At 34.9% G+C, this 26,400-nt stretch overlaps 1 protein-coding gene across 2 annotated transcripts in view; it reads right to left on the minus strand.

Annotated features, from left to right (window-relative positions):
- Positions 1-1,909: 1,909 nt before the first annotated feature.
- CFAP299 (cilia and flagella associated protein 299) overlaps positions 1,910-26,400 on the minus strand; it is a 627,467-nt gene continuing 602,976 nt past the window's right edge. The window contains exons 6-7 of one of the 2 annotated variants that reach the window (XM_079153463.1): positions 19,125-19,254; positions 1,910-4,185 (exon numbers count right to left, since the gene is read on the minus strand). In XM_079153463.1, the coding sequence (XP_079009589.1) occupies positions 4,090-4,185; positions 19,125-19,254 (226 nt within the window). In that variant the 3' untranslated portion in view covers positions 1,910-4,089. The remainder of the gene's footprint in view (positions 4,186-19,124; positions 19,255-26,400) is intronic. The other variant, XM_079153464.1, reaches the window with a different exon arrangement.

Below are 26,400 nucleotides of genomic sequence, written 5' to 3' on the forward strand. Positions count from 1 at the left end.
ATTATTCCTGGATGCAGACCTATTCCTTTCTTTTTGTTCTGGGAGACATTCTTATGTTCTTAGGATAAAGATTCAAACTAGATTTCTGTCTCACCCATCCAGAATCCTGAATAATATACCTAAACTACCATTTGGAGGAAATTATACTTAACTTGCAAGACTGTTCTCTTCAGCTGAGTCTATAATTAGTTTAGAAAAACAGTAAGGAGAAATCATAGAAGTTTTGGATTTTGAAGGGATCTTTAGGAGCCAAAGTCTGGAGAGATAAAGTGATTTGGCCAGTTACAACTTTAGTTTGCCAAATTGTCTGGTTCTAAATGCTCTTTACTCTTTACTACATTGCCCAGTTTCTTGTTTCATTTCCCTTCAGTTGGCTAGCTCAGTCTTTGGTCTTGTCTCTTTGGCCCATATTCCTTTTGCTGATTTTCACATACATTTCACATATCCCCTCTCCTGGGTCCTGCACTCCACCACCAGCTTCAGTTAAAATTACTTTGTTTACCTGGACTCACATGTAACAGTTCTCTAATTGATATCTCTGCTATACTGAATGGAAATCACTTTAATGAAATTCCATGAAGGGGATTTCCAAGTCTCAATAGTTCCATTAGTGTGACCTTAGAACTGTGACAACAGGGCAAGGTAAAACTTGAGCAATATGCTCAGTATAATCAGATGTCATTTAAATAGTCATAAGAGTTGTAGACCTGCAGATAGAATGTGAAAGCAAATCAGAACTAGTATGAAACTGTACATGGAGTCATTGAATATCATTTACCCTGAGTGGGGTATAACTGCATACTTAAGTTAGACAAGAAAATTAGATAATGTGGAACTTGAATTCAGGGCCCCTGGACAGCAAGCCAATCCAATTTTAGAGGTATAATGTTAGAATTCTCCAAGGTCTAAATTTGGATTAGCATTGGCTGAGATGATATAATCATAAGAAAATGTCCTGGTTGTTACTAGTTCACATCCACATTATAGACTGAATTGTGTCCACACAAATTCATATATTGAAGCACATAGGTTCATATGTTGGACATAGGGCCTTTAAATAGAAATTAAGTGAAAATTATGATGGGTCCTAATCCAATCTGACTGGTATTCACATAAAATGAGAAAATCTGGTCACAGAGACACTAGGTACATGTATGCATAGAGGAAAAATCATGGGGACACAGTGAGAAGGTGGTATCTTCAAGGCAAGGAGAGAATCCTCAGAAGAATCCAAACTTGCCAACACCTTGATGGAGTTTCAGAATCCAGAATGATGAGAAATTTCTGTTGTTAAAGCCATCCAGTTTGTAGTATTTATTATGCAGCTCCAGCTGACTAATGCATCCCACAATCCAACTCAAATCTCCAATTAGCATTTACTCAGTAAGTTCAGTTCAGAAAGTGAAAATTACTAGTGGTGATATCATTTGTTTTTAGTGTTTCAAATCTTGACATTAAATATAGGAATAATCTACAAATATATTAAGCATTTAAAATATTGTAAATGCCTGTATTGAAATATTTAAAGTATTTATGCTTAAGAGAAATTGGTATATTAATGCTTAGCTATTAAATAATCTATAGATTCTAATAGATAAGCATTGATACATTATTATAATAGTCTATAGAATCTATATTGATATATTATTTAAAATGTGATATTTGGATTCATTCAGATGTGGTTTTAAATTGAAATTCTGTAAATTTATAAACCATATTGAAACATTTGACAGAACGAGTCATTATATTTACATTTAATTTATTAGGTTAACAACAGTTAATTGAATGAAAAGACTTATTTATTAAAGATTTGAGATCCATAGGAAATTGAATATAAAAATGTTTATGAATAAAGTTTAAAATATTTAGAAGAATTTGGTTAATTAAACTTTAGATGGACCCATGAAAGCAATTTAGTCAAATCTACAAGTAAATACAAGAAGTAAATACATTGTGCTTAAAGTAAAAGGAACTAGGGTTTTGAATTTATAAATTTAATACATAAAATATTTACTTTATTAGAAAAGAATCTCAGACTGAGAAGTTGCAATTATAACATAAAGACCTTTTTTCCTTGAATTATTTATAAATAATCATCTGACATGATACCCTTTGGCTCTTAGATGCTTTGGAATAATTTCCTCCAATCAATGACATTCTGTTTTATAATCACAATATAATTATCAAAATCAGAAAGTAAACATTTTTACTTTACTACCGTCTAATCTTCAGAAGCCATTTGATTTTTACCAGTTGTCCCCAAATTTCACTTTACAGGATAAGGATTTTGGAATTATGTGCTAGAATTGGTTATCATGTCTCTATTCTTTGGTGTAGATGATCTCTCAGTCTTTCACTTTCACCATTTTGACACTTTTAAAGATTACAGGCCATTATTTTGTATAATGTCCCTGGATTTGAGTTTGTCTGATTTTATTTGATTATATTCACAGACTTATGCAACTTTGCTGTGTTTCTCTTTCGCATGAGAGAAGTCTTGCTAATCCAACTAAGATGTGATATGTGACCAATCTTGATTCAGACATAAATCTTAGTTGGTAGAGCACAAATTCAGTTTGCCTCATTACTGACAATATTGTCCTTGATCACTTGCTGGTGTTTGCCAGCCATTTCTCTTGATCCCTTTATAATCAATAAGTGTTTTGTGGAAAGATACTATCCTCATCAACATTCTATTTATTCATTTGTGTGCTTCAGTATGGACTCTGGATTCCTATTTGATTCCTGCTACTATTGTTGCTTTGATGCCCACTGGCCCTGATTTTGCCATTGGGAGCTTCTCCAAACTTGGTTATGCGTCCTTTTGATAAATCTTTCTCATTTGATGAATACTTCTTTGCCTTTTGGCAAAGTCTATTCCAGACTCTTGGATTTTCCCTTCCATGAACCTGGAATCAGTTGTTTTCCCCAGGATCCCTGCTTATTTTTGATGGAAAATGTTGCTGATAAACTAAGATCTGAGCACTAGTGTGCTCACTGATGCTGGGGTGTTACTGCTGCTGGGCTCTCTCAGTGGAAAGGACAGCATGCAGGTGAGGCATACACACACACACAATCTTTTGTATATATTGAAAACTATGGGATCACATCAACACACGTTATTCCAATTTATATGTACTCTACTCACCCTGCTGGGGATCTGACACCTTGTGCCATTCCATGACTTCCCTGATGGACATACCCTTCTCACCTCATTTGAACTGACACTTTGCCCAGGACTCTCCCATCACCACACACCAAGCCGACTCCTGCTTTGCTTAGCCCCACCTAATTGCCTCAGTAATAAGTTGTTTGGAGATGGAAGAGAACTGAATGGGAAAAAGATCAAAAATTAATTTTAAACAAAAAGTGTTCTCTGCATAATATCTTTTCAGCACAAAAGCTACCTAAAGGCCACACTAAGAAAACATGTTCATTTCCAATATGGTGTGGTCATTTCTCTAAAATCCTTCAGTTTCCTTTAGATTTCATTTCCTCAGCGTCATGGGATTCATGTTATCCAGGCATCTAAACATATTAACCACTTCCATTCATTTTATGATCATGTCATGGAATAATTCAGATTTTATTTGCTCATTCATCACCTGTATTAGTGCAGTATTCCCTATGCCCATCCTACTACTTGAAATCCCTTATCAATATCCATTGATTTGGGGAGACAGTACCATCAGCAGTGCCACATGGCATCATGCTTGGTCCACTAGATTTGGCAATAATGGGACCTGGAACATTTTTGTTTTGGAAAATTTGAGCTACACAATATGTCACCAATTAATGTATCTTTGAAGTGGCAACAAGAGTCTCTTCCATGAACTGTTGCAATCGGCCTCAGTGTTCATGGGGGAAAAAAAGAAAGAAAAAGAAAAACCCCACATCACATCAAGAGACTATCTGTACAATACAAAGACAGGCAAGATTACAGTTTTCTTTCTAAATTCTCTATTAACTTTTATTATTCTAAATTGTTTTCCAGGGCCAGGACTCATTTATATGATTCTAATTTGCTTCTGACTACAGAATCAATTTAAATTTATCAAACGATAAGGAAACCACCTAAGAAGTTGGTGCTTAAGTCTTCCTTCTGGAAATGTGGTCAAAAATGATAGCTTGTATGTAGAGTTCTGTCTGAATGGGGATTCTAGTGGAGTTGTCACCTGGTGGAGCCTAAAATAAAAAAAAATTGCACTGTTAGTTCAATCCATAAAGTAAGTGGCATTAAGTGAATTTTCTTTCAGCTTCAATATTGCAGAAAACAGAACTAAAAAGGCTGTTTCCATGGAGACAGCTCCATGTTTCTTCCTGTGATTCTTTCTCAAGAGCAGTGATGAGTCCTATTAGGAGCTTTGTGGTCCAGGGTTGTGACATTACCAAAAATTTCTCAGATCAGAGCAGTGTCCCAGGCTCACACCAGCCTGCTGAACCCCATGAGTTATTAACTTTGTAGAAATTCTAGTGATGGGTTTTACAAATACATGATTTCAGGACCATAATTCAAAAATAATGCTATCTTAAATTCCAGTTTGTCAAATAAAAAATCTCTCTAATATGGAATTGTGGACCTGTCCATGGTGGGTTTCATGAAGAACTGCTTTCTTTCTTATGGATTTTTAAAATTTGTTCTAATTAGTTATATGTGACAGTAGAATGCATTTTTACATTTTGATAAATCATACATACATAGAGTATAATTTCTCATTTTTCTGATTACATGTTGTAGGATCACATTGGTCATGCAGTCATATATGTACATAAGGTAATCATGTCTGTTTCATTCTACTAGCAACAATAAATGTTGGTGAGGATATGGGGAAAAAGGCACTCTCATACATTGCTGGTGGGAATGCAAATTGGTACAACCATTATGGAAAGCAGAATGGAGATTCCTAAGACCTGCTTTCTTTTCAGTATGAAAACCATTTTATCTGCTTTCATCCCCTTGAAATTATAATCCACAAAAAAGGTTTGATCTCTTTATGTTTATTTGGGATTGTCAATCATATTGACAGGCTCCTAGGGAGCTCCTGTGGAAAAAAACTATTTGGTAATGTGGTATTGATAAAAAGAGAAGAGAGAACATAGGTGAAGCTAATTCTTAAAGGGGGAAAAACAACTGAAAGAGTTGCACAATTTGACAATTGGAAAATATTTGCCATTGAGCCTTTTGTGAATTTGATATACAAAAGTATGATTGTTCTACTATAGAAATAAATAATAAGAAACTTAGAACTGGAGCTAGAGAGAAACTTTGGTATTGTTTTTCCCACATAGTTTTAAATATACCACTTGAAAAATAATATTTTGAATCCATGTTTTATTAAACAGTCATGAAAACTATAAATTCTTCAAAATGGGTACAACAAAAAGAGTGAGTTTCTTGACTCACTTACCCAATCCAAGTTATATGTGCTACTCATTTTTTGTGATATTTTATAATTTTTTAAAAAAATTATCATGTCATTATTATGAGATTTCCTCATACTTCTTCCATCTTGAATTTTCAAGCTTTATTATAATTCGCTTGTACAAAACTGCTAATAGTAAAAACATATTCTTGTCTAAGATGCAAATTAATTGTTAACAGAAATAACATCTTAAGTATTAATGCAATTTTTTTTGTGTGTGGTCATGGCATCCATAAGAATTTCTGTGATATGAAAAGGTGAAATGAAGGGCAAATTTTGGAAGGACATTTTATTTGACTTGGTGGATAATACTGGGGTCTTAAAAGAAGCTGAAATGTGCTAAAATTTTAGTAAGGTTGGTCCAATTTTATGCATGAGGTCCTAGGTTCAATTCCTAGCACCATACACACACACACACACACACACACACACACACACACACACACACAAAATCTTGGCCCAATTTGATGGACTTGCATTCTTAGCTTACTGATTTCTTTTCTTTGCCTCTTAAATGAAAGACGTCTCAAAAACCTGTGTATGTTATCTAAACAGCATAGATTCTGTATTTCAAGAATAATTTTTTGTGCTTTGTAATTGAATTCTTTTACATTCTTCATTATTTAAGAAAAAGAAAAATAACAAAAGAAAATGAAGAATGAAGATTTCTTATAAAGAGCTCAGGCTCTTTACAAACATAAAAACTTCTATGTTTGTTTTTCAATATTTTATTGCTTAAAATGTTTAAATAGCCGGGCACGATGATGCATGCCTGTCGTCCCAGGAACTCAGGAAGCTGAGGCAAGAGAGGAAGATCATGTCTGACGTGAGTCTGGACAACTTAGACCCTCAGAAACCTAGCAAGATCCAGTCTCAGAATGAAAAATAAAAAGGACTGGGGATGTAGGTCAGTTTTAGAGTGCCCCTGGGTTCAATTCCCAGCGCCTACACACACAAAAAAAGAGTTTAAATATTTAACTCAGTATTTCCCTGGTACCCTAATCTTACCTTATTCAAGTTTCCAGATATACTCAGAAAAGTTTTTTTTCTTCTAATTTTTGCAATTCCATAATTGGATCCTAACTATAAAAAAAACTAAACTTTCAGTATATCTTTTATACTTAAAACTTCTCTGAGGCCCCTGGTGAAAAAAGTTACAAAGATTGAGTCTTTCACTTTTGAAAAGAAGTGCTAAAAATATTTAGGTTTATTATAGAATTCCATAGGAAGAGTGGTTTAACAAAAAAAAAAAAAAAAAAAAAAAAAAAGGAGATACTAAGCCTTACCTAGGTAAATCAGTACAGACATGTTACTGAGATAAATATTTCAGAAGTTTTGTAAGCTTATGGGAACTCCTTGGAGTTTTGTCGTTTCCCTTAGTGTCTTACATGATTTTGCCCTCAGGGAAATCATTGCAACTCTTAGGAATAATTCCTCAGGTTTTCCTGTTTATCAGAATTCTAGAGGTGCTTTGCCTGATATTAGATAATAATAGTGCAATGCTATTAGTTATAACTTTAGCTGTTTTAAATATACAAATGTTGAGTTCTTTCTGATGGCTTGCTGAATTTCTTGGTATTCTTGGCATTAACAATTATGCCAGGATTATTATATGTCATATTCCAAGATTTTCTCTTCAAATAAAATTATTTTTAATTAAATTAATTTTGATTCAGATATACAATTCACAGACTTTTCCTAAAATAGATTTGATCATTTTCCTTAGAGATGTTTGGTCTGATTTTTCTTTGCAGTGACTTTATTATCTTTGTTTTGTATATCACAGAAAGAATTGAACTTCTTTGCTGCATTTTTCTTATTATGAACCCCCACCTGATAGTTCACATTTTGAAAATTGTTAGCAGTAATTCAACCACAGTCATTTTGGATCCGCATTATCTACAGATATAAATATTTTACTCTGATCCTTCCCTAAAGTCTCTTGTAGGTTACAGGAACAGAACTCCTGTCTTGTAAGGAGATGCAGCCTTAGAATCTTGTGGAAAAGGACTCTATCAGCTGCTTTAAATACTGTCACTTCAATGCTGAGCTCAGAGTTATTAGCATACAGACTGCTTCATGGATGGACGGAGTCCAAGATTGACCTTTTCAGGTCAAAGAAAAGAGTGGTGTATGTGACTAACACAGAACCCATTGCAGCAGAAATTCATTATAGTATGACTGAATGATCTGATGAGAAAAATCTTCTTGTGGTTATTTGGAATATTGTTGATGTGATTTTTATGTTCTGTTTTCTGGATATATAAGAACACCTTTTATCCATACTGTAACCCATCAAAATCTAGTATATTCTACTTTTATAAATTAAAATTAACCATTCTAAAATGATATCTATTCTCATTTATTCCTCTAGGAGCCAGAAATGCTTACTAAGTCTCCTTACCTTCAATGGCTATTTAGCAATTTGCATAAATTCAGTAAGAAGCTGTCATCCTTTTTACCAGAATGTAATTGTAAAAATTATAAAACCAAAGCCTTGACTAGATATCATATTTGGAAACAAGTGTCATTTAGCCAGATTTAACTTTTCTTAAGGAAATAATGACTACAAAGTTCTTCAAGGCAAAATGGTCTATTTTTTTGGCTTCAAGGGCCTGAGAATATTATATCTTATATATGAATAACCTTAAGGATGTTTGGGGAACCTTGAGAAGAGAGGAATTCACCCAAATTTACAGATATTGCAAGTGAAATCTAGTGGGCAACATTTCTTGGGTTTGGTTTCCTAGCATCAATAAAATAGATAAAAAGGGCTTTAAAAGCCCAATTTGATATTCCTTATGAAATTTCCAGGAAGAATTTGATTTATTTTTTTGTTTAAAATTATACAGCCTTAGCATTCACAAAGTAAAGCTAATGTGTTCAATATTGTAAATAACACTTCGCTGCATCTATGTAAACAGGCAAAAAATAATGAAATTAGCCTTATTTTATGATAAAAAAATATTTTCTTGAAAGTATTGTGATAAAAGGAAGGGTAGAGACTGTCAGGGAAATTTGTGAGAAATTTAAAATGGGCAATCAGGATTACTCATCTAAGTTTTCTCATTTTTAAATCTATATGGCAACTCTGCCAATTTTGGAAATCTGATAAAAATTCAAATAATTCTTGTCTGTAATAATGCAAAGTAGTTGTGTTAGACAGAATGGAACTTGTTTTCACATTGCTTTTGGTAATTCTATTTTGCATTTATTCATAAATTCATGTTAGACTTTCTAATTGCTGTAACATGTCTCTCTCTGTTCTTTGAGCATTCTTTGGCCCATGTTACTGGTCCTCACTGAATCATGAATTAAAAACATTACATACAAGTTCATTTTCTATCTACATGAGGATCCTGATGATCTTCTTTTAGTTCCATGTGTAGATAACAAGGGTGCTAAAAGTAGTCAGAAACAGGAAGGTAGCAACAAGCAATGTGGCTGACTGAAAAAGTTCAACACTTCAAGGAAGTGCTCACTTCAAGTTCACAGCACTGCAGGAGCTGCTAAAGCTCTTCTGCCTGAGCCACTGCTAGGTCCCAAGAGAGGTGGGACTCCAAGCCAAGTATGAAAATATGAGTAAAATGAGACACTGGAATAAAACCAAAGGTAATGAGTTACTGAAAAATAATAGTTGATGGAACAAAGTACAGAAATTCCAACCTTCCTATACCAAATCCCAGAATTGTAGATTTAAATATATGAAGAAAACCATAAACAAATTTAGAAGAAAACAGAGGCAAATATTTCTCAATCTTAATGTAGAAATCTTTTAAAATATAGAAGCAATGAAGTAAATCAGAAAGGAAAATCAGTAGTTTATATTATCAAAATTTAAAACTTTCATAATATAAACTATTACAAGTGTTAAAAAGACAAAGTATCTAAATTTTAGGATGTCACTAAAAATATGATAGCTTAAGTTTTTTGGCCCTTTATGCTAGAATATTTAAAGTTAAAGGGTTGGGAATATAGCTCAGTGGTATTTCATTTGCCTAGCTTGCAGAAGGACCTGGGTTTGATCCCCATCACCATACACACAAAATAACAATAATGTTTTAAAGCCCACTAAAAACTTATAAGAAAGTAGGTAGAAGGCAGTAATAGTTACAGAAGAAGAATACAATATGCTCACATTCATAAGAAAGAAATGTTCATTTCCAATAATAAAACATGCAAATAAAATGACCCCAAATAAATTTGGACTGCAAAATTAACAGTTTTAAAAGTATGTAAAATAAATAGAGCATGATGAATAGGGAGTCTTAAACAATTCAGGGATAACTGTAAACTGATATGGTCTAATTGTAACACAATTTGACAACATCTCTCTAAAGCTTTACAAAGTACATATCCTTTGATTAAACAATTTCCATGCTAGAAATCTGTGTTAAGGAGGGTCGAGAAATTTAGTTGCAGAGACTTGTTAGTTGTTAGACTTGTCAGTTAAACTTGGTTGTAGAGAATCACTTGTTAGTTGAGGGAAAATAGAAACAAATCCTAATGTTCATAAATAGGAAATTCTTTTGTATATTATGACTAACTCATAGAATAGAATCTTACCTATACTATTTCACAGTTTGCTGTTTTTCACTTAATAACATATATCAAACATCTCCCTATTCCCCATAGTACATCAATGTCTGTAATTAGAGCTTTGACTTTTTCAACTACTATATCCTGAAATAGAAATTTGGGGATACAGAAAAGAGAGAGAGATTGAGTCTCAAAGGTAGAGCCCAGGAACCAATGAAATGCAAAAATATCCATGAAAGTTTGCAACTCCTGAGTGACCCAGTTCACATCCTTGGTCTATGCCTTTGATCCTTGCCTATAAAAGGCAGCACCCTCTAAATATTTACACCCCACACCAATGGGTTGCTGTTTCACCTCCTGAAGGCAGACCACATTCTCCCTGGAAGGTATCTTTCCTTAAGAAACTTCTGTCTATGTCTCTGACTGACACATACTGAAATTCTTTTCTGTCATATGCCAAGAACCCCTTTCGTCTGAGTTGAGTTTCACCTTCTCTCTGGGAACTCCTTGAACCCTTCCTCCAAGGCATTTCTTTCCCTGTCTAGTGTTTCCTTTAGTGGCTGTATCATAATTTAGCTAATCACTGCCCAATCATAGACATATAGATTCTTTTCAGTTTTTAACTTTTGTAGTAAAAAAATTATTATCCTTCTAGAGCTTCCAAGGTTTATAGGGTAACATGCCATCAAGAGGCAACATTCATTCATTAAGCACCTACTCAGTAGCAAGTATTTTACACGCACTCACTTAAATCTTAATAATTTTTTTTTACAGATCAGAAAACTGATGTAGACAAGTGCTCATCATGGTTAAGTAATTTTCCCCAGTTACAGAGCTGGAAAAACTCTGAAACTCTAATTTGTTTTAAATATGCCCCACTTAAAAGGTTTCCTCTTTCTGAGCCCTAGTGACATCCCTGAACCCCTTCCAGGTTATCCTGCAGTTCTTCTAGCCCATTCAGCTGCTTCCAGGTTTTGGAGGGAGCCCTCTGCCTAAAGTCCCAAAGTAGAATCTATTAAGGGACTTAGGCAGGTCTTCAAATATCCTAAAATATTATTCTATTACTCTGTATTTGGTCATATCTGCATTTTTGTTTTTTTTTGCATTTCAGATAAATTTATGAAAATTTTCAGATTTTAAAGTAAATTTTGTCTCCCAAGATGTTAGGAACCTATCCTTTGGAGAAACCTCATATATTTGAGAGCAAGTTTTTTTGGACTACCAAGTTGGCGCTGTGAATTCTTTGTTAGTTTTATTTACTATTAACCAGCAGTGACTACTTAGATGTTGTCAGCCTGAGGTTTTTCTTCCTTGCTAATATCCTCAATCACTCTTCAAGCTGTTGTGTTACATATTCTAATAAACTTCGACATCTCTAATCTTGCTTTGGGGTTTCAGTGCCTTGGAAATTGTAAGCATTTCCCAGGATGAATGATTGAGAAGAAGTCATGGGAGCTGACTACTTGTTCTGTCTCTCTTTTTTAATTAGAAATATTTCCTTAACTGAAGTCTTGCACCTGCAAGATCTGTGCCTGGTTCATGTGTTTTCTGGTGCCTGTTTCTTTGTCACTGGAAATCTGGGCTTTGAGATCATGAAGGAAACACTGATTTTGTTTGTACTTCATCATTTTATCTACAAGGAAACGGACTGCCACTCTTTTCCACCATCCTTTGTTGTTGGTAATACATTTTGTGAAAAAGTGAGCAAGAACTGGGGCTAAATTCTTCTCCAAATCCCTCCCTCCTCATTTCCCTGGGTCATGTTTTCCCTTGTACTTTTGGCATCATGTTTAATTAGGCTATCTTTATAATCAGAAGCTGAAATGGTAATTTTTCTTTGTCATGGACATTGTCCTGGGTTATGTATGACTCACAGTGAGGGCTATCATTAATACTCTCTTACTACTAAACATTACAATATATGTAATAATTCAAAATTATATATTTAATCTTTTTCTTTCCTACAGCTCACTTTTCTTGTGTTACACTTCATATATAAGTTCATACATTGGACTCTTAACAGCAATGTGCTTATCTCCAGGGGTTGTTCCATAAATACTGCATATAAAATTAAAATCAGTTTTCCAGGTCAAGAGGAGGACATGGCATTTAAATTTTAGGAGTTTTAATTCATAAAAGCCAAGCTCTATTATATAATTTTTAATGTATTCCTTAAGGTCATTGATTTTAGCAGTAGTTAGTTGAGTAAATACTTAATTTATATGTGGTGGACTTTCAGTTCAGATATACCAGGTGATTGCCCAGAGGAGAAAATGTTTAAAAGCTACTTAGTATGTGGGTGTTTTAGGGCTATAATCAAGCAAACATTCAGTAATTTGGGCAGCAAAACCAGAAAGTTGGCAAAACATCAGCTTTACTTAATAACTGTGACTGTGCCACAGTTAAAAAGCAACGTTTACAAGCGGCCTCCAGGGAAAATCCTAGGGCCAAAAAAGTGGTGCTGGCGATTCAGTGAGTGTCCCCTGCCTCACTGGCCCTGCATCAGTCCAGTTTCGAAATGGAGTTTTAGGAGGCATTCCCAAAGACATTGAAGAAACCGTAGCCTTGCTTAAACCAGGGTATTTAGCGTATTCTTTTTACTTTTAATGTTCAAGAGAGGCTCTACCTGTCCCCTGCAAAAGAAAAACTCCTCAAAACTATAAAACTGAGGACTTTCATTGGGGGATGGAACTCTTAAGAAATCAATCTTGAACCATTTGTCCCATAGGAATATTATGGCTTCCATTCTGAGAACAACAATTTCAAAGCTGTGACAGACTGGGATTTGAAGGTCTGGGTGGTAAGGGAAATTAAGAGCAGTCAGTGAACTCAAAGACAGGCAGAGTGAAGGAGCAATTAACACGTTCCCTTCTAATAGCAGCAAGTGCTTGGGTGAGAATTGCTGGGGAGGAATGAACAGAGAAGAGAGGAGCTGTAAGAAGGTGCTAGTGAAATCTTCCTCCCGAGTTAAAAAAAAAAAAAAAAGGAAGGAAGAAAGAAAGAAAACAAAAAACAAGTGTTTTATGGGTTGAATTTATTTTTAATTTTAAATCTTGTTTAGCTAAATATTATTCTGCTAATAGGAGAAGGAAGTGGAATTTGACACATTGCCTTTGCCCTGGATATCCAGGTTTAGTATTTCAAGGTTCAGCAAAGAACCCTGAGGTTTAATTCACCTACTGAAGAGAAAAAAAAAAGGGCACCCGAGTCAATTATTCTGGCCAATTTTATCTGAAAATAACTTTAGTTTTACATATGATTTTAGTGCCTGAGATCGTAAAATACTTTAATGTTAATTTCAAAATTTCCATGATTACTTTTGACCCTACTACTCACTTCTTTAGCAAATATTTAATATTCAATTTATTCATTTCTCAGATGTTCACTGAGCACCTACCAAGTATGGTTGTAAGCATTGGCGATACAATGGTAAAACCAGAAAGAGTTCCTGCTGTATTTTGCATAGTTAATGCTTTACAAGTTTCTATCACATACATAGTTTCATTTGAGCCTCTGGACAATTGTACTTCACAAAATGATTCTTGAGGAGGCAGTGATAGTAAGAAGGGGTAACACAGTCCTGCCCCTCTTCACCTATATTTATCAATGGAAGCATCTAGAGCAGTGGTATTTTGTGGACATTGTCCAGAAGACTTTGACATATAGTCTGTACTTTCTAGTTCTTTGTGCAGTCCCAGGAAAGTGTAATATAACCTAATTAAAACTAAGATGGTTGAACTAAAACTCATTTTAAAGGAATGAAGTTTGATTCTTTTATATACATACAGTGAGGTGAAGCAATAGCTAATAAAAAATATTACTGTGTAAAGCAGTGAATATCAAATCCAGCTAATCTTTAGGATCACCTGGGAAGATTTAGAAATATAGATTCCTGTGCTTCACCATAGGTGGGTTCAGTTTGACATTCCAGGGGTGGAGCCTGGATTCTCCGGACTGGCCAGTGTGAGATGGAGGGAGGACAAGGAATGCTTTACTGACTCATCAGGAGTTGCCCCTAATCAAATCATGGTGGGCTGGATGTTGATGAAGAGCTCTTGTCATGACAGCTTGTGTTCTAAAGTAGCTCTTTGTTATGGTTGAACAATGGTGGACAATTTTCAAAAAGAGGAGTTTGGGCTCCTATGGACAGTGAGAGGTACTGATAACATAAAGAAAACAGAAACACATCTTAATAAGTCAACACATAATTGGTATTACACATGGTTCCAAGCTCTGTGACACTCATAATGCCTCCAGAAAGGTTTGTTCCATAAAAGGGTTTCTCATTTCACCAACATCCTCCATCTAACAGGAACTGCTCATCTCCGAGATCTTTAAACATGTATTTTGGCTTGGTTTGCTTGTTAGCAATCATTTATCAAGCAACCATATTCCAGATGTGCTCTAGTACATCCTTCTTTTCCAGGGTTTGGGGTAAAGTGAGTTCTCTCAAAACTTGTCTAGGTACACACATACTCTCTAAGTTTTATATTTACCTGAGTGATCAGGTGGTTAGAATATTGGAAGCATCAAATTAAAATCTAACTATATCAGGATCCCTACCTAATTCTAATCCTCCTTGCACTTCACCCAGATTATTGTGCTTACCTTCTTCGGGTTTTCATCCCTCTTCTGAACTATTCTACACCTGTTAATCACCTTAAAATACGCCTTTCTTTCTGCTGTTTCCCTACACAAGAGCCTTGGCCCTTTCCTACTGACTCTGTTTCAAGAACCCTATCACCCTGAACTCAAGCTCTTCGTGACTTCTCTATGCTTAATTCCCACCTCACTCCTCCAAGCCAATGTAGCAGCCAAATTGAGCTATTAATTTTTCCTTTGTCTGTTTTACACTCATGAACCTTGGCTAAAAGATTTCATTCTTGATACTAACTGCCTCTCTCTATGTACTGATTCCTGATTGTTCTTTGATTACCAAAGATTACCTCCTCCATTATTAACTAATATATTTCCCAGTGATGCCCCCCACTGTACTATAGTGTGTTTATATATGCCTATTTCTGTGTTGCCTAAAACAAAACAAAAACACAGAACCAGACCTATAAGTAGTTAAAGTGCTAGAGTTGAAATCTTGCTCGTCTTTGTCTCCTCCATGGTGTCTTATAATATTTAACTTTTAAGCTTCCTTGTTATATTCTACTAATAATTATACATGTGACCGTGAGCAGGTCACTTAAGCTGTCTGAGTCTGTTCATAAATAAAAAGTATGTTCTGATTTAATAGTTTGAGACAATTTAAATTACAAATTCTTGGGACCACACAAGAAGACTTGAAAGCATAGACCAAATAAAGATTTCTCCATAACCTCTTCAAAATCTCTTTCCAATGATAATTTCCTGCAATTTTTTTTCTTGACTTATTTGGGTCAATTTAAAATGAGATGTTTGTGTATATTCTTGCTCTCACTGCTAGTCAAATACTAGTAATGTAATCCACTCAACTTTTAAGTAGTGTGACACTATTGTTATTAACAATATTATTTGCTGTGGGGGAGAATCATCCATTCAATCATTCATTCAATGAATACTTTTGAATACTTACTGACCAAGTATTTTCCTAAGTTTTATGTGCTTGCATGGCCCTTTTCCATTTTAGTGAGTGAAAGTGGGAAGGGGAGAAAAGCTGGTGTAGTTAAGAAAGATTTTTTTTCCTGTTTTAACTATTGTATATAATCTTTCTCTTGACTTATTAGTAGATCATGCCAGCTTTAGAGCACCTATGTCATGAGTTGACTCAAACTCTCCCAGGGTTAATATTTCCTTAAAGTAAAAGAGAAATGCTATTTTGTCCATTAGTCCAGATAGTCAAGGGGAGTGAGTGCAAAGTGCTCCCACCCAGTCCCTCTAAAGATAATACACTGGAAACATTTTGGTGGGTGTGAATCACTCAGACAAGCATTCTTCACTCAAAAATAGAAACTTGTCTTATTTGTTCCAGATGTTATACAGCTGCAGGGAAGTTAAAACCAGTGGTCCTGTTTTTCAATGCAACCAAACTCTTATTGCATTTGGAATTTCTTAACCAATGAACTCATATTACTTGTTCTAAGACCTGCACAATTTTCTTTTTTCCACTGTTCCCATTCACAAACAACTGTTCCATGGGAGTTACACTTCAGAGTTAAGAGTCTGTGTCTGTGCTGTACAAAGGAAACACATCCTGTTTACCATGGTTTCCACCTTTCATTTATCTTGAACTCTTTAATTTTAAGCATGAAATCTTCAAAGACAATACTTGAAGAGAAAGAAAAGGAGGGCCGAATTGTATTGTTCTCATAATATTGTTCTCAAATTGTTGGAGTTATAAGATGCTAGCTTTAGGAAGAATTTCTGGCAAAATTATTAAGAAAAATATTGAGTGTAGAAATACAATTCTTATTTGCACTTGCAGTTGTTAAAAAGTAGATATTTTAGTTTATTTCTTGATTTTCCAATAGGTCCATAAGAAATGTGTTGGATGCATGAAATTAAAAAAAAAAAATCAGGGATCTTTGAAGAGGGTGAATAAGAAATTATGTGAGAGAAACACATGCTAATTTTATATTTAGTTCACAAAAATCGAAAGCCAGAAGTGTTAGTCTACTTATGTTTGAGAACAGAGTGCCAAATCTCTGAAAGTTATTGTCTTCTTATGGAGAAGGTAATCTTAAGTTGAAGTTCATAGACTATCTGTAGCAGAATCACAATAGTTTCATATTAAAGTATGTACTTCAGGGCTCATTTGAGACTACATCTTTGAAAATTGAGCCTGGTACATTAGAAGGACTCCAGAAACCAGAAAAACCAAAACCCAAACCAATGAAAGAAATAAAGAAACAAATAAATAGACCTTTATCTTCTGGTTGTGAATATTTTTTAAACACCTATAAATGTGGGAACTTATCAAGGCCATGCAACCAATTAATAGTAAGGTAAGGCCTAGAAATAGGTTTCCTAATGCTGAGGCCAGAATTGGTTTCCACAAAGTCTGCCTTTAACTTTTATCTTCAAAAATGATGAAATTAAATTAAAATTCAAACACTATCATAAATACAATTTTTATTTTAAAATAAACATCATCAGGCGTCTCACTGAGTAATTATTTACTCTTGTTACTCATTAAGAAAACCTTGTTTTTTTCTCTAAGATTTAGGAAATTTTCCCTTCAAATTCAAATTATTTGCTTCCAGAAAAAAGAAGAAAATGCTATATTTTATGTATTGCTAAAAAAATCTTTGAAACATTCTGATTAATTTGAAAGTGATCATTTTAATTAAAGTATTTGACTCATACTCTCAAGTAATAGTTTACATTCAGTAATGGTTTCCTACAGTCCATAAAAATTACTATTCATGACATATATTCAAGTATGCCATTATTTAAAACTGAACCTGAAATAGAATAAGTATGATGTCATTCAAAACTGATTCAAAGTTCTGTTTCACACATCTTAATAAGGCTATTAATAATTTTAAACTTCTTATTGTATTTAATTTATTTTAACAAGGAAAATACTTTGTGAATGCTATTTATTAAGTTTTCTGTACGTGCCTCAACTGATCACAGTTTGACACCATAAGCAAAGAGGTATTACTAGAGAGAAGGTGTATTGATAAACTTCTCTGGTATTCATTGATTCATAATAAATATGACCAGGGAGATTTCCTGATTTAGGATTTTATTTTATCAATGAGTAACCTGAGACCAAAAACAGATTAGTGTTCTTTCAAAGGAGATAGTATTGTGTTGGCAGCTGCTAGTGGTCTACCCAAACCTCTCCTCTTCCTGTCTCAGAACTTCTGCTTTCAGCTGACTGCTTGGTCACCTGAAGAAAGATGATATTTCCCAGCCATCCATATCACTGGATGAGGCCATATGGCTAGGCTCATGCAATGGAACGTGAAAAATGTTTGTGTGATAGCTTTTGGGGAAAGCTTAAAGGGCAGGGAGGGCATGTCTTTTGCATCCTCTCACCCTGCCCTGTGTGTTCCTTTTGGAATGTAGTTGTTTTGACTGGAAATCTATTTGGCTTCTGAGGATGAGGGCCACCCTGATCCAGATGATCTTGGATCTGCCATTCCAACCTTGGATGCTACTATCTAGATTCCCATATGGGAGAAAAAGAAGCTATTCTGTTTAAGTGACTATCTTGGGATTTATGATACTTGCAGCTGAATCTGCAGCAGTAATCTGTTGAATTGCAGACAATAATCTATTTCTTGCTATAGAATTTCATCCACTCTTTGGACTCAGTTATTGAGCACATTTTATGTGCCAGGAATTGTATGAAGAGAATATGAAACAAAGTTTTTGGTTTTAATGTGAATCTCTAAAAGTTTTGGGAAAAGATTTTAGAACTCAAGTCCCCCTTTCCTTTGGCCCGTCTTTGCCTCTACCCATGTATATCACAAAATTATTTTTTTCTTTACCTTAAAGGAATATTTTACTGTCTGGATTTTAGACTGATCTTGTCATATGAATGTGAATAGCATATTTTTCAAAAGTTAAGAAAACCCCCAACATCTAAACAAACCAAGCACATAATGATGTTAAATGAAATTTCAACTTTCATTCCCAGACATATGACAGGTCATGATAAAATGTCACGATAGAATTGCAGTCCTTGAAAATATGAGGAACGTAAATTCTCCTTAAATAAATACAAAATATCATGGGACACATTTAACACAAATGCGCTTTCTAAGTTGGCACTTAGAAATATACTAATGGCATATTTTTTTCAGTATTAGTCACATATACTGAGAGATGCTAGAATGTGGAGTACAAATGTTAGGTAAGAATCCTTCCCTAAATAACTCACATCTCTATTTAGAGCAAAAAGTGAACAGACATCTCCAGATTAGAGTAAATAGATACATTGTCTGCTGGCTTTCTAATCTAATCCTGCTGCTAGGCATGAACAACTGTTTCTACTTTTAAGATCTAGGTAAATTCTCCACAAATTCTTATGAATTTTGGATAATTTATTAGGCTTTGGAATTAAAAAAAAAATTTTAAAGAGAGTACAAGCCCTATGTTTCAAAGGAGTTTTTCATTTCTAAACTAAAAATACTCCAGGGTGTCAAATATGTAATAGATTTCTGAATTATGGTATAAATACAATAAAATCTGAAGAGATATATAAATATAAATCAGAATTACCTTTGGGTCTACGTTGAGAATTTTTCTGTCTCTTTTATATTTGAAAAGTAAACCTTCTGGATTGTCAGCAATCACTTGATAATTGGGACTTGAGTTACAAACAGCAATATGACTCTCCCAGTTGTAAAAGCTACAAAAATAAACATTTATTAGGAATTAAGATGTATAATACATTACATTAACAAGTATATTTTGGAAAATATTTGGGATGGTTCAGTCTCAAGATAAATGGATAGGGACAGTATGTACAACCATGTAGAACACATCTGAGATTCAAATTCTTACAGAAGAGATTAGATACATTTATAATGATTTTGCATGATTTCCTGGTTTGGACACTAGGACTTAGGACCTATTCCAGTATTAAATTCTCAGGAAGTCAAAAAGAAAATTGATGCAATTTAAGGTTATTTGTTCCACTGTAGACTCCACAGGATAAAGAGACTGTTTGCTGGAAGGAAAAGCAGGCTAAGTCACTTCTTTTCATTTGAAATAATTTCAAATCAATTTATTTTTTTTCAGGCTTTCTTTTTCAATATGTTTCCCAGAGAGAGGGGAAACTATATGCGTTTGAGGGTTATCATAGGGCAGACATGATGTGATGTATTGTAACACAACATCCCTGTAAAATCACTCCCATTTCACAGACAAGGTAGGAGATGAGCCAGGTCAACTAGCAAGGTTAAGGTTCTGCAACTTATACATCATATGGATAATATTTCAACTCAAATCTGAACTCTCTGTGTTTCAAAGCTTACATGTGCTCTTTCAATTATTCAACATTGCTTTCTAGCATTTTTTCTTTATAAAAAAAATCTTCTGTGGAAACTTCCTATTTTTTCCACATGTTGTTTTGTACTTACTTGTCAAAACTGAATACAATACTGTCATTTAAATTGAATTGGTAGAATCTTCAATGTACTTATTTTTGTATATCTTATTCATAGTAACATTTCTAATATTATGTTGATTTAAAATAACAGTCACAGAGATAACCCACATATATAGCTCCTGGACTAAACTACCTCTCAAATACTTGTAGTGTTTATTTTTAATGTTTTCCCCCATCCTATTATTCCCATCCAACATTTTGAAAGACAGAATTTCATTGATTAGACTCACTCTGAATTATATTGCTTTTTGAGGCATCAACATTACCACTTCTGTGTTATTAAGTGAAAATGTAATATGTTTACCTTCAAATTTTTCAAAAATCAGATTATTATGCAGATCATATATCTAAGTCACTGGGATGGGAGATTTTAGTAAGAACTCTTTGCTCCCTTTCCCTGCTACCCTTTCTATGGCACAAATAAGAAAAAGTGGTTTTCCAACCATCTCTGTTTAGTCAGTCCTCTGTAAGAAAGCAGGGATGAGCGTTGGAGAAGAGGAGTAGAGGGTCCTGTGGTTCTGATGGTGAATTCAATTCAGTGGTGAAAGAATTGGTAGCTAATTTGACTCTGCACCCATCCAAGATGGGTTTTCTAATTCAGCTTAATTCATAAGAAAGAAGCTAACGCTAAGAATACAAATAACCCAATAAATAAATGGACTAAAGAACTGAACAGATACTTCACAGAAGAAGATACACAATCAATGAATAAATATATGAGAAAATGTTCAACATCTTTAGTAATTAGAGAAATGCAAATCAAAACGACTCTAAGATTTCATGTCACTCTAATCAGAATGGCAATTATCAAGAACACAAGCAACAATAAGTGTTGTCGTGGATGTGGGGTACACTCATGCATTGCTGGTGGGGTAGCAAATTGGTGCAACCATTAAGGAAAGAAATATGGAGATTCCTTAGAAAACTTGGAATGGAACCACCATTTGACCCAACTATCCCACTTCTTGGCCTATACCCAAAGGGCTTCAAATCAGCATACTACAGTGATGTAGCTACATCAATGTTCATAGCTGCTCAATTCGCAGTAATTAAACTATGGAACCAACCTAGATGCCTTTAAATAGATGAATGGATAAAGAAAATGTTTTAAAGAAGAATAAAATTATGGCATTTGCTGGTAAATGGATGGATTCAGAGAATATTATGCTAAGTGAAATAAGACAAACCCAAAAACCAAAGGCTGAATGTTTTCTCTGATATATGGAAGTTAATTCAGAACAAGCTCAAGGACACTAGGGAATAATAGAGTTACTTTATATTAGGTAAATGGGAGTGAAGGGAGGGGAAGGGGTATGGGGGGAAATGATAGTAGAGTGAAACAAACATTATTATGTCACATACGTGTATGTGTGACTGCATGACCAATGTGATCCTGCAATCTATCAAAATGTACAACTAATTAGAAAAAAATTTAAAAATTTAAAAAAAGAAATAAATTGGCTTGACTTCTATTTTAATGACTGTTCAGTTAGGAGAATGTTAAACTGGAAGATGGGACATGGTGTGATTTTCAACTTGATATATATGTCTTGGTAATTATTTATGAGATATTTAAATATAGATAGCTCCAGCAAAATTCATGAGTCATAGTTCAAGTGGCATGGTTTATATCTCAGCTCTCAGATTGAAAGTCTTATGGAAATCTGGGTAGATTTTCATATAAAAATGCTCTTTATATACATAAAGAAGTCAATTTGTATAGCATATACTTTTTATTTTTGTGTAGTATGTATTTTTGAAGACAAAACTTTTTGTTAATACTTTTGTTTTCCTCTACAGCGATGGGAAACAGGCTTCATTTCATGTGCCTGTCTTTTTCTTTTCCTTAAATTTTGATTCATTGTACACAAATGGGGTACAGCTATCATTTCTCTGGTTGTACACGAAGTAGAGTCACACCACTTGTGTAATCATACATGTACATAGGGTAATGATGTTTGTCTCATTCTATTATTTTTCCTTTCCCCCATCCACTTCCCACCCTTCATTTTCCTCTATACAATCCATCCATCCTCCTTTCTTGCCTCCTTCCCCCCCCCCCCCCCCCATTATGTATCATCATCCACTTATCAGAGAAATCATTCAGCCTTTGGTTTTTTGGGATTGGTTTATTTCACTTGGCATGATATTCTCCAACTCCATCCATTTGCTAGCAAATGCCATAATTATTATTCTTTATGGCTGAATTATAGTCCATTGTGTGTGTGTATATATATATATATATATATATATATATATATATATATATATATCACTGTGTCTTTATCCATTCATCTATTGAAGGGCATCTAGGTTGGTTCCACAATCTAGCTATTGTGAATTGAGCTGTTATAAACATTGATGTAGTTGCATCACTGTGATATGCTGATTTTAAGTCCTTTGGGCACAGGCCAAGGAGTGGAACAGCTGGGTCAAATGGCAGTTCCATTCCAAGTTTTCTGACAAATCTCCATACTGCTTTCCAGAGTGGCTGCAACAATTTGCAACCCCATAAGCAATGTATGAGTGTACCTTCTTCCCCACATCTTCACCAACACCTATTGTTGCTTGTATTCTTGATAATAGACATTCTAATTGGGGTGAGATGAAATCTTAAGGTAGTTTTGATTTGCATTTCTATATTATTAGAGATGTTGAACATTTTTTCATCTATCTGTTGATTGCTTGTACATCTTCTTCTGTGAAGTGTTTGTTCATTTCCTTATCCCATTTATTGATTGGGTTATATTTATTCTTGGTGTAAAGTTTTATGAGTTCTGTATAGATTCTGGAGATTAGTGCTCTATCTGAAGTGTTTGTGGCAAACATTTTCTCCCACTCTGTAGGCTCTCTCTTCACATTGTTGATTGTTTCCTTTGCTGAGAGAAAGATTTTTAGTTTGAATCTATCCCAATTATTGGTTCTTGCTTTTATTTTTTTGCTTTGGGAGTCATGATAAGGAAGTCTGGTCCTAAGCCTACATGATGAAGATTTGGATTATTCCTGACCTGGACGCCATCATCCCTAGTGGGACAGCACTCTTCTTGGGACACCACGTTCTCAAGTTCCTCTCAGGCATCTGGCTGAAGACTAGGAGGTTTGAACACTACAGTATATTTTTATTATAGAATTTTTTATTAGTAGTATTATTATCATTATTTCTATTATACCTACTCTTATTGCTACTTTTCTTCTCTTTGATTAATATTTTCTCACTCTTTCTATTTTTCTCTTATCTATTTCCTTGGAGACTCTTTCTCCCTTTTCTCATGCTAACAACCAATTTCTTTTAATTCTGCTTTCACTATTCCTATGACATAGTACATCTATAGCCTCACTTCTTATCTCATTAACATTATATTCTATACCCCTACCCATCTTCTTTGTCCACCATTAGAAATTGTGGTCCTTATTGCAAACTATTGGTTATGTTGTAGATAATAATCAAAGTCATCATCTCTGTTTATTATGGCTATATGGTTAATATCTTAATAGGGATTATTTGGGTTAAGGATGCATATTGTTTGTTTGCTAATATTGATCTCTCACTTCCAGGTGAGATATTGGAAGCCTGCAGGGAAATTATAGGCGTATGGGGGAAAACTGCAATACCTTGGATTTCCACTGCAAGAGGGGAAGATACATGAACAACATGAGAAAACAAGAAAAGAAAGTGTCCCTAGATGCCATATCAAAAGAATGTAATGACAGCATGGCAAAAGAAATGTTAGAAAGGGAATTCAGAAGGTACATAATTAAAATGATTGAGAAGCAAACTATGAGATAAGAGAGAAAAAGCAGGCAATGAAAGATAAATAGTTAAAAGAGCACATGCAGGAAGCAAAAGATCATTTCAATAAAGAGATAGGGGTTTCAAGATGGTGGACTAGAAGGTGACGGCATTTCATGTTGCTCCAGGACTCAGGATTCAAAAAGAGGAGGTATTGAGAGACGCGGAACCAACTCAGAGCTGCCAGGTGAGTCTCTTCCATTGGGGAGGCGCCCCTGATGGGGCAGTGTTCCCGGAATGTAGGGAACTTTTGAAGTAGAGTTGCCCAACAAGACCCCCCTGCTGGAGTGGTGAACTCAGACAACTGGGAGCATTGTAGAGGAGGGCCGCCCAGTGAGACACTTGGGTGCACAGCAAAGGTCCCAGGACCCTAGGCAGCTTCTCAGAAAAGGAGCTGCCCAGCGAGACGCTTTGGCACAGGATGAGGCTCCCTGGACCAGGAGGTAGGTCCAGGCCTCTGGGAACATCACAGAGGAGGGCTGCCCAGCCTAGGCAGTAGTTCTGGATCAAAGAGAACTTCTAGGTGGGGAACTGACCAGCGAGACTTCCCAACCAGATGAATCTTCCCCACCAGGCAAGGCTTTCCCACCAGGGCAGTAGAATCAGAGACACAGGCCCAGACCACCCATGCCCCAGGCTGCAGTCTAGTTCCCCTTTGGCTGACCATCAGTCAAGAAGTGCAGGTACCTCTGCCCATTAGCAGGGAATATACCCCACCTGAAGACCACCACCCCTAGAGGGGCAGCATTCTTGTGGAGCACTGCATTGTCATGTTCCTCCAAGACTTCAGGCTACTGAAGGCTAGGTGATATATGGGAAATCTACAGGGACACTATAAGTCAATAGAGGAAATCTGCAATATCTCAGAGTTCCACTGATACATGACCAATATGAGAAAGCAAGGGAAGAAAATGTCCCAAACAAACCTAGATGGTACATCAATAAAATCCAATGACAGAATGGCAGAAGAAATGTCAGAAAGGGAGTCCAAAATGTACATAAGTAAAATGATCAGAGAAGCAAATGATGAGATGAAAGAGCAAATGCAGGCTTTGAATGATCGCACCAATCAACAGTTAAAACAGCAAAAGCAGGAAGCAAAAGATCATTTCAATAGAGTTAGAGATACAGAAAAAAAAAAAAAAAAACAGACAGAAATCCTTGAAATGAAGGAAACAATAAACCAAATTAAAAACTCCATGGAAAGCATAGCCAATAAGATAGAACACCTGGAAAACAGAACCTCAGACATTAAAGACAAAATATTTAATCTTGAAAACAATGTTGATCAAACAGAGAAGAGGGTAAGAAATCATGAACAGAATCTACAAGAATTATGGGATATTATGAAAAGGCCAAATTTAAGAATTATTGGGATTGAGGAAGGCTTAGAGAAACAAACCAATGGAATGAATAATCTATTTAATGAAATAATATCAGAAAATTTCCCAAATCTGAAGAATGAAATGGAAAATCAAGTACAAGAGGCTTATAGGATTCCAAACATACAAAATTATAATAGACCCACACCAAAGCACATTATAATGAAAATACATAACATACAAAATAAAGACAGAATTTTAAACGCTGTGAGAGAAAAGACTCGAATTACATTCAGGGGGAAACCAATACGGATGTCAGCAGATTTCTCAACTGAGACCCTAAAAGCCAGAAGGGCCTAGAACAGCATTTTTCAAGCTCTGAAAGAAAATGGATGCCAACCAAGAATCTTATACCCAACAAAACTTACCTTCAGATTTGACAACGAAATAAAACCCTTCCATGATAAACAAAAGCTAAAAGAATTTTCAAAAAGAAAGCTGGCATTCCAGAACATTCTCAGCAAAATATTCCATGAGGAAGAGATGAAATACAACTATGTAAATCAGCAAAGGGTGGAACTACCCTAAAGGAATAGCCAAATAAAGGAGAAACCAATTCGTGTCAAAATAAAAAAAAAAAAAAACGAATCAAATGACTGGGAATACAAATCATTTCTCAATAATAACCCTGAATGTTAATGGCCTGAACTCATCAATCAAAAGACATAGACTGGCAGATTGAATTAAAAAGAAAGATCCAACAATATGCTGCCTGCAAGAGACTCACCTCATAGAAATAAATACCCACCGACTAAAGGTGAAAGGATGGGAAAAAACATACCATGCACATGGACTCAGCAAAAAAGCTGGAGTATCCATCCTCATTTCAGATAATGTGGACTTCAAGCCAAAGTTAGTCAGAAGGGATAAAGAAGGACATTACATACTGCTTAAGGGAAGCATAAATCAGCAAGACATAACAGTCACAAATATCTATGCTCCAAACATTGACTCATCCATGTACATTAAACAAATCCTTCTCAATGCCAGAAATCAAATAGACCACAACACAATAATACTAAGTGATTTTAACACACCTCTCTCACCACTGGACAGATCTTCCAAACAAAAATTGAACAAAGAAACCATAGATCTCAATAATACAATCAACAATTTAGACTTAACGGGCATATGCAGAATATACTATCCAACAAAGAACGAATACACTTTCTTCTCAGCAGCACATGGATCTTTATCTAAAGTAGACCATAT

Source organism: Sciurus vulgaris (genome assembly GCF_902686455.1).
Source record: "Sciurus vulgaris genome assembly, chromosome: 9".
NCBI classification, from domain to species: domain Eukaryota; kingdom Metazoa; phylum Chordata; class Mammalia; order Rodentia; family Sciuridae; genus Sciurus; species Sciurus vulgaris.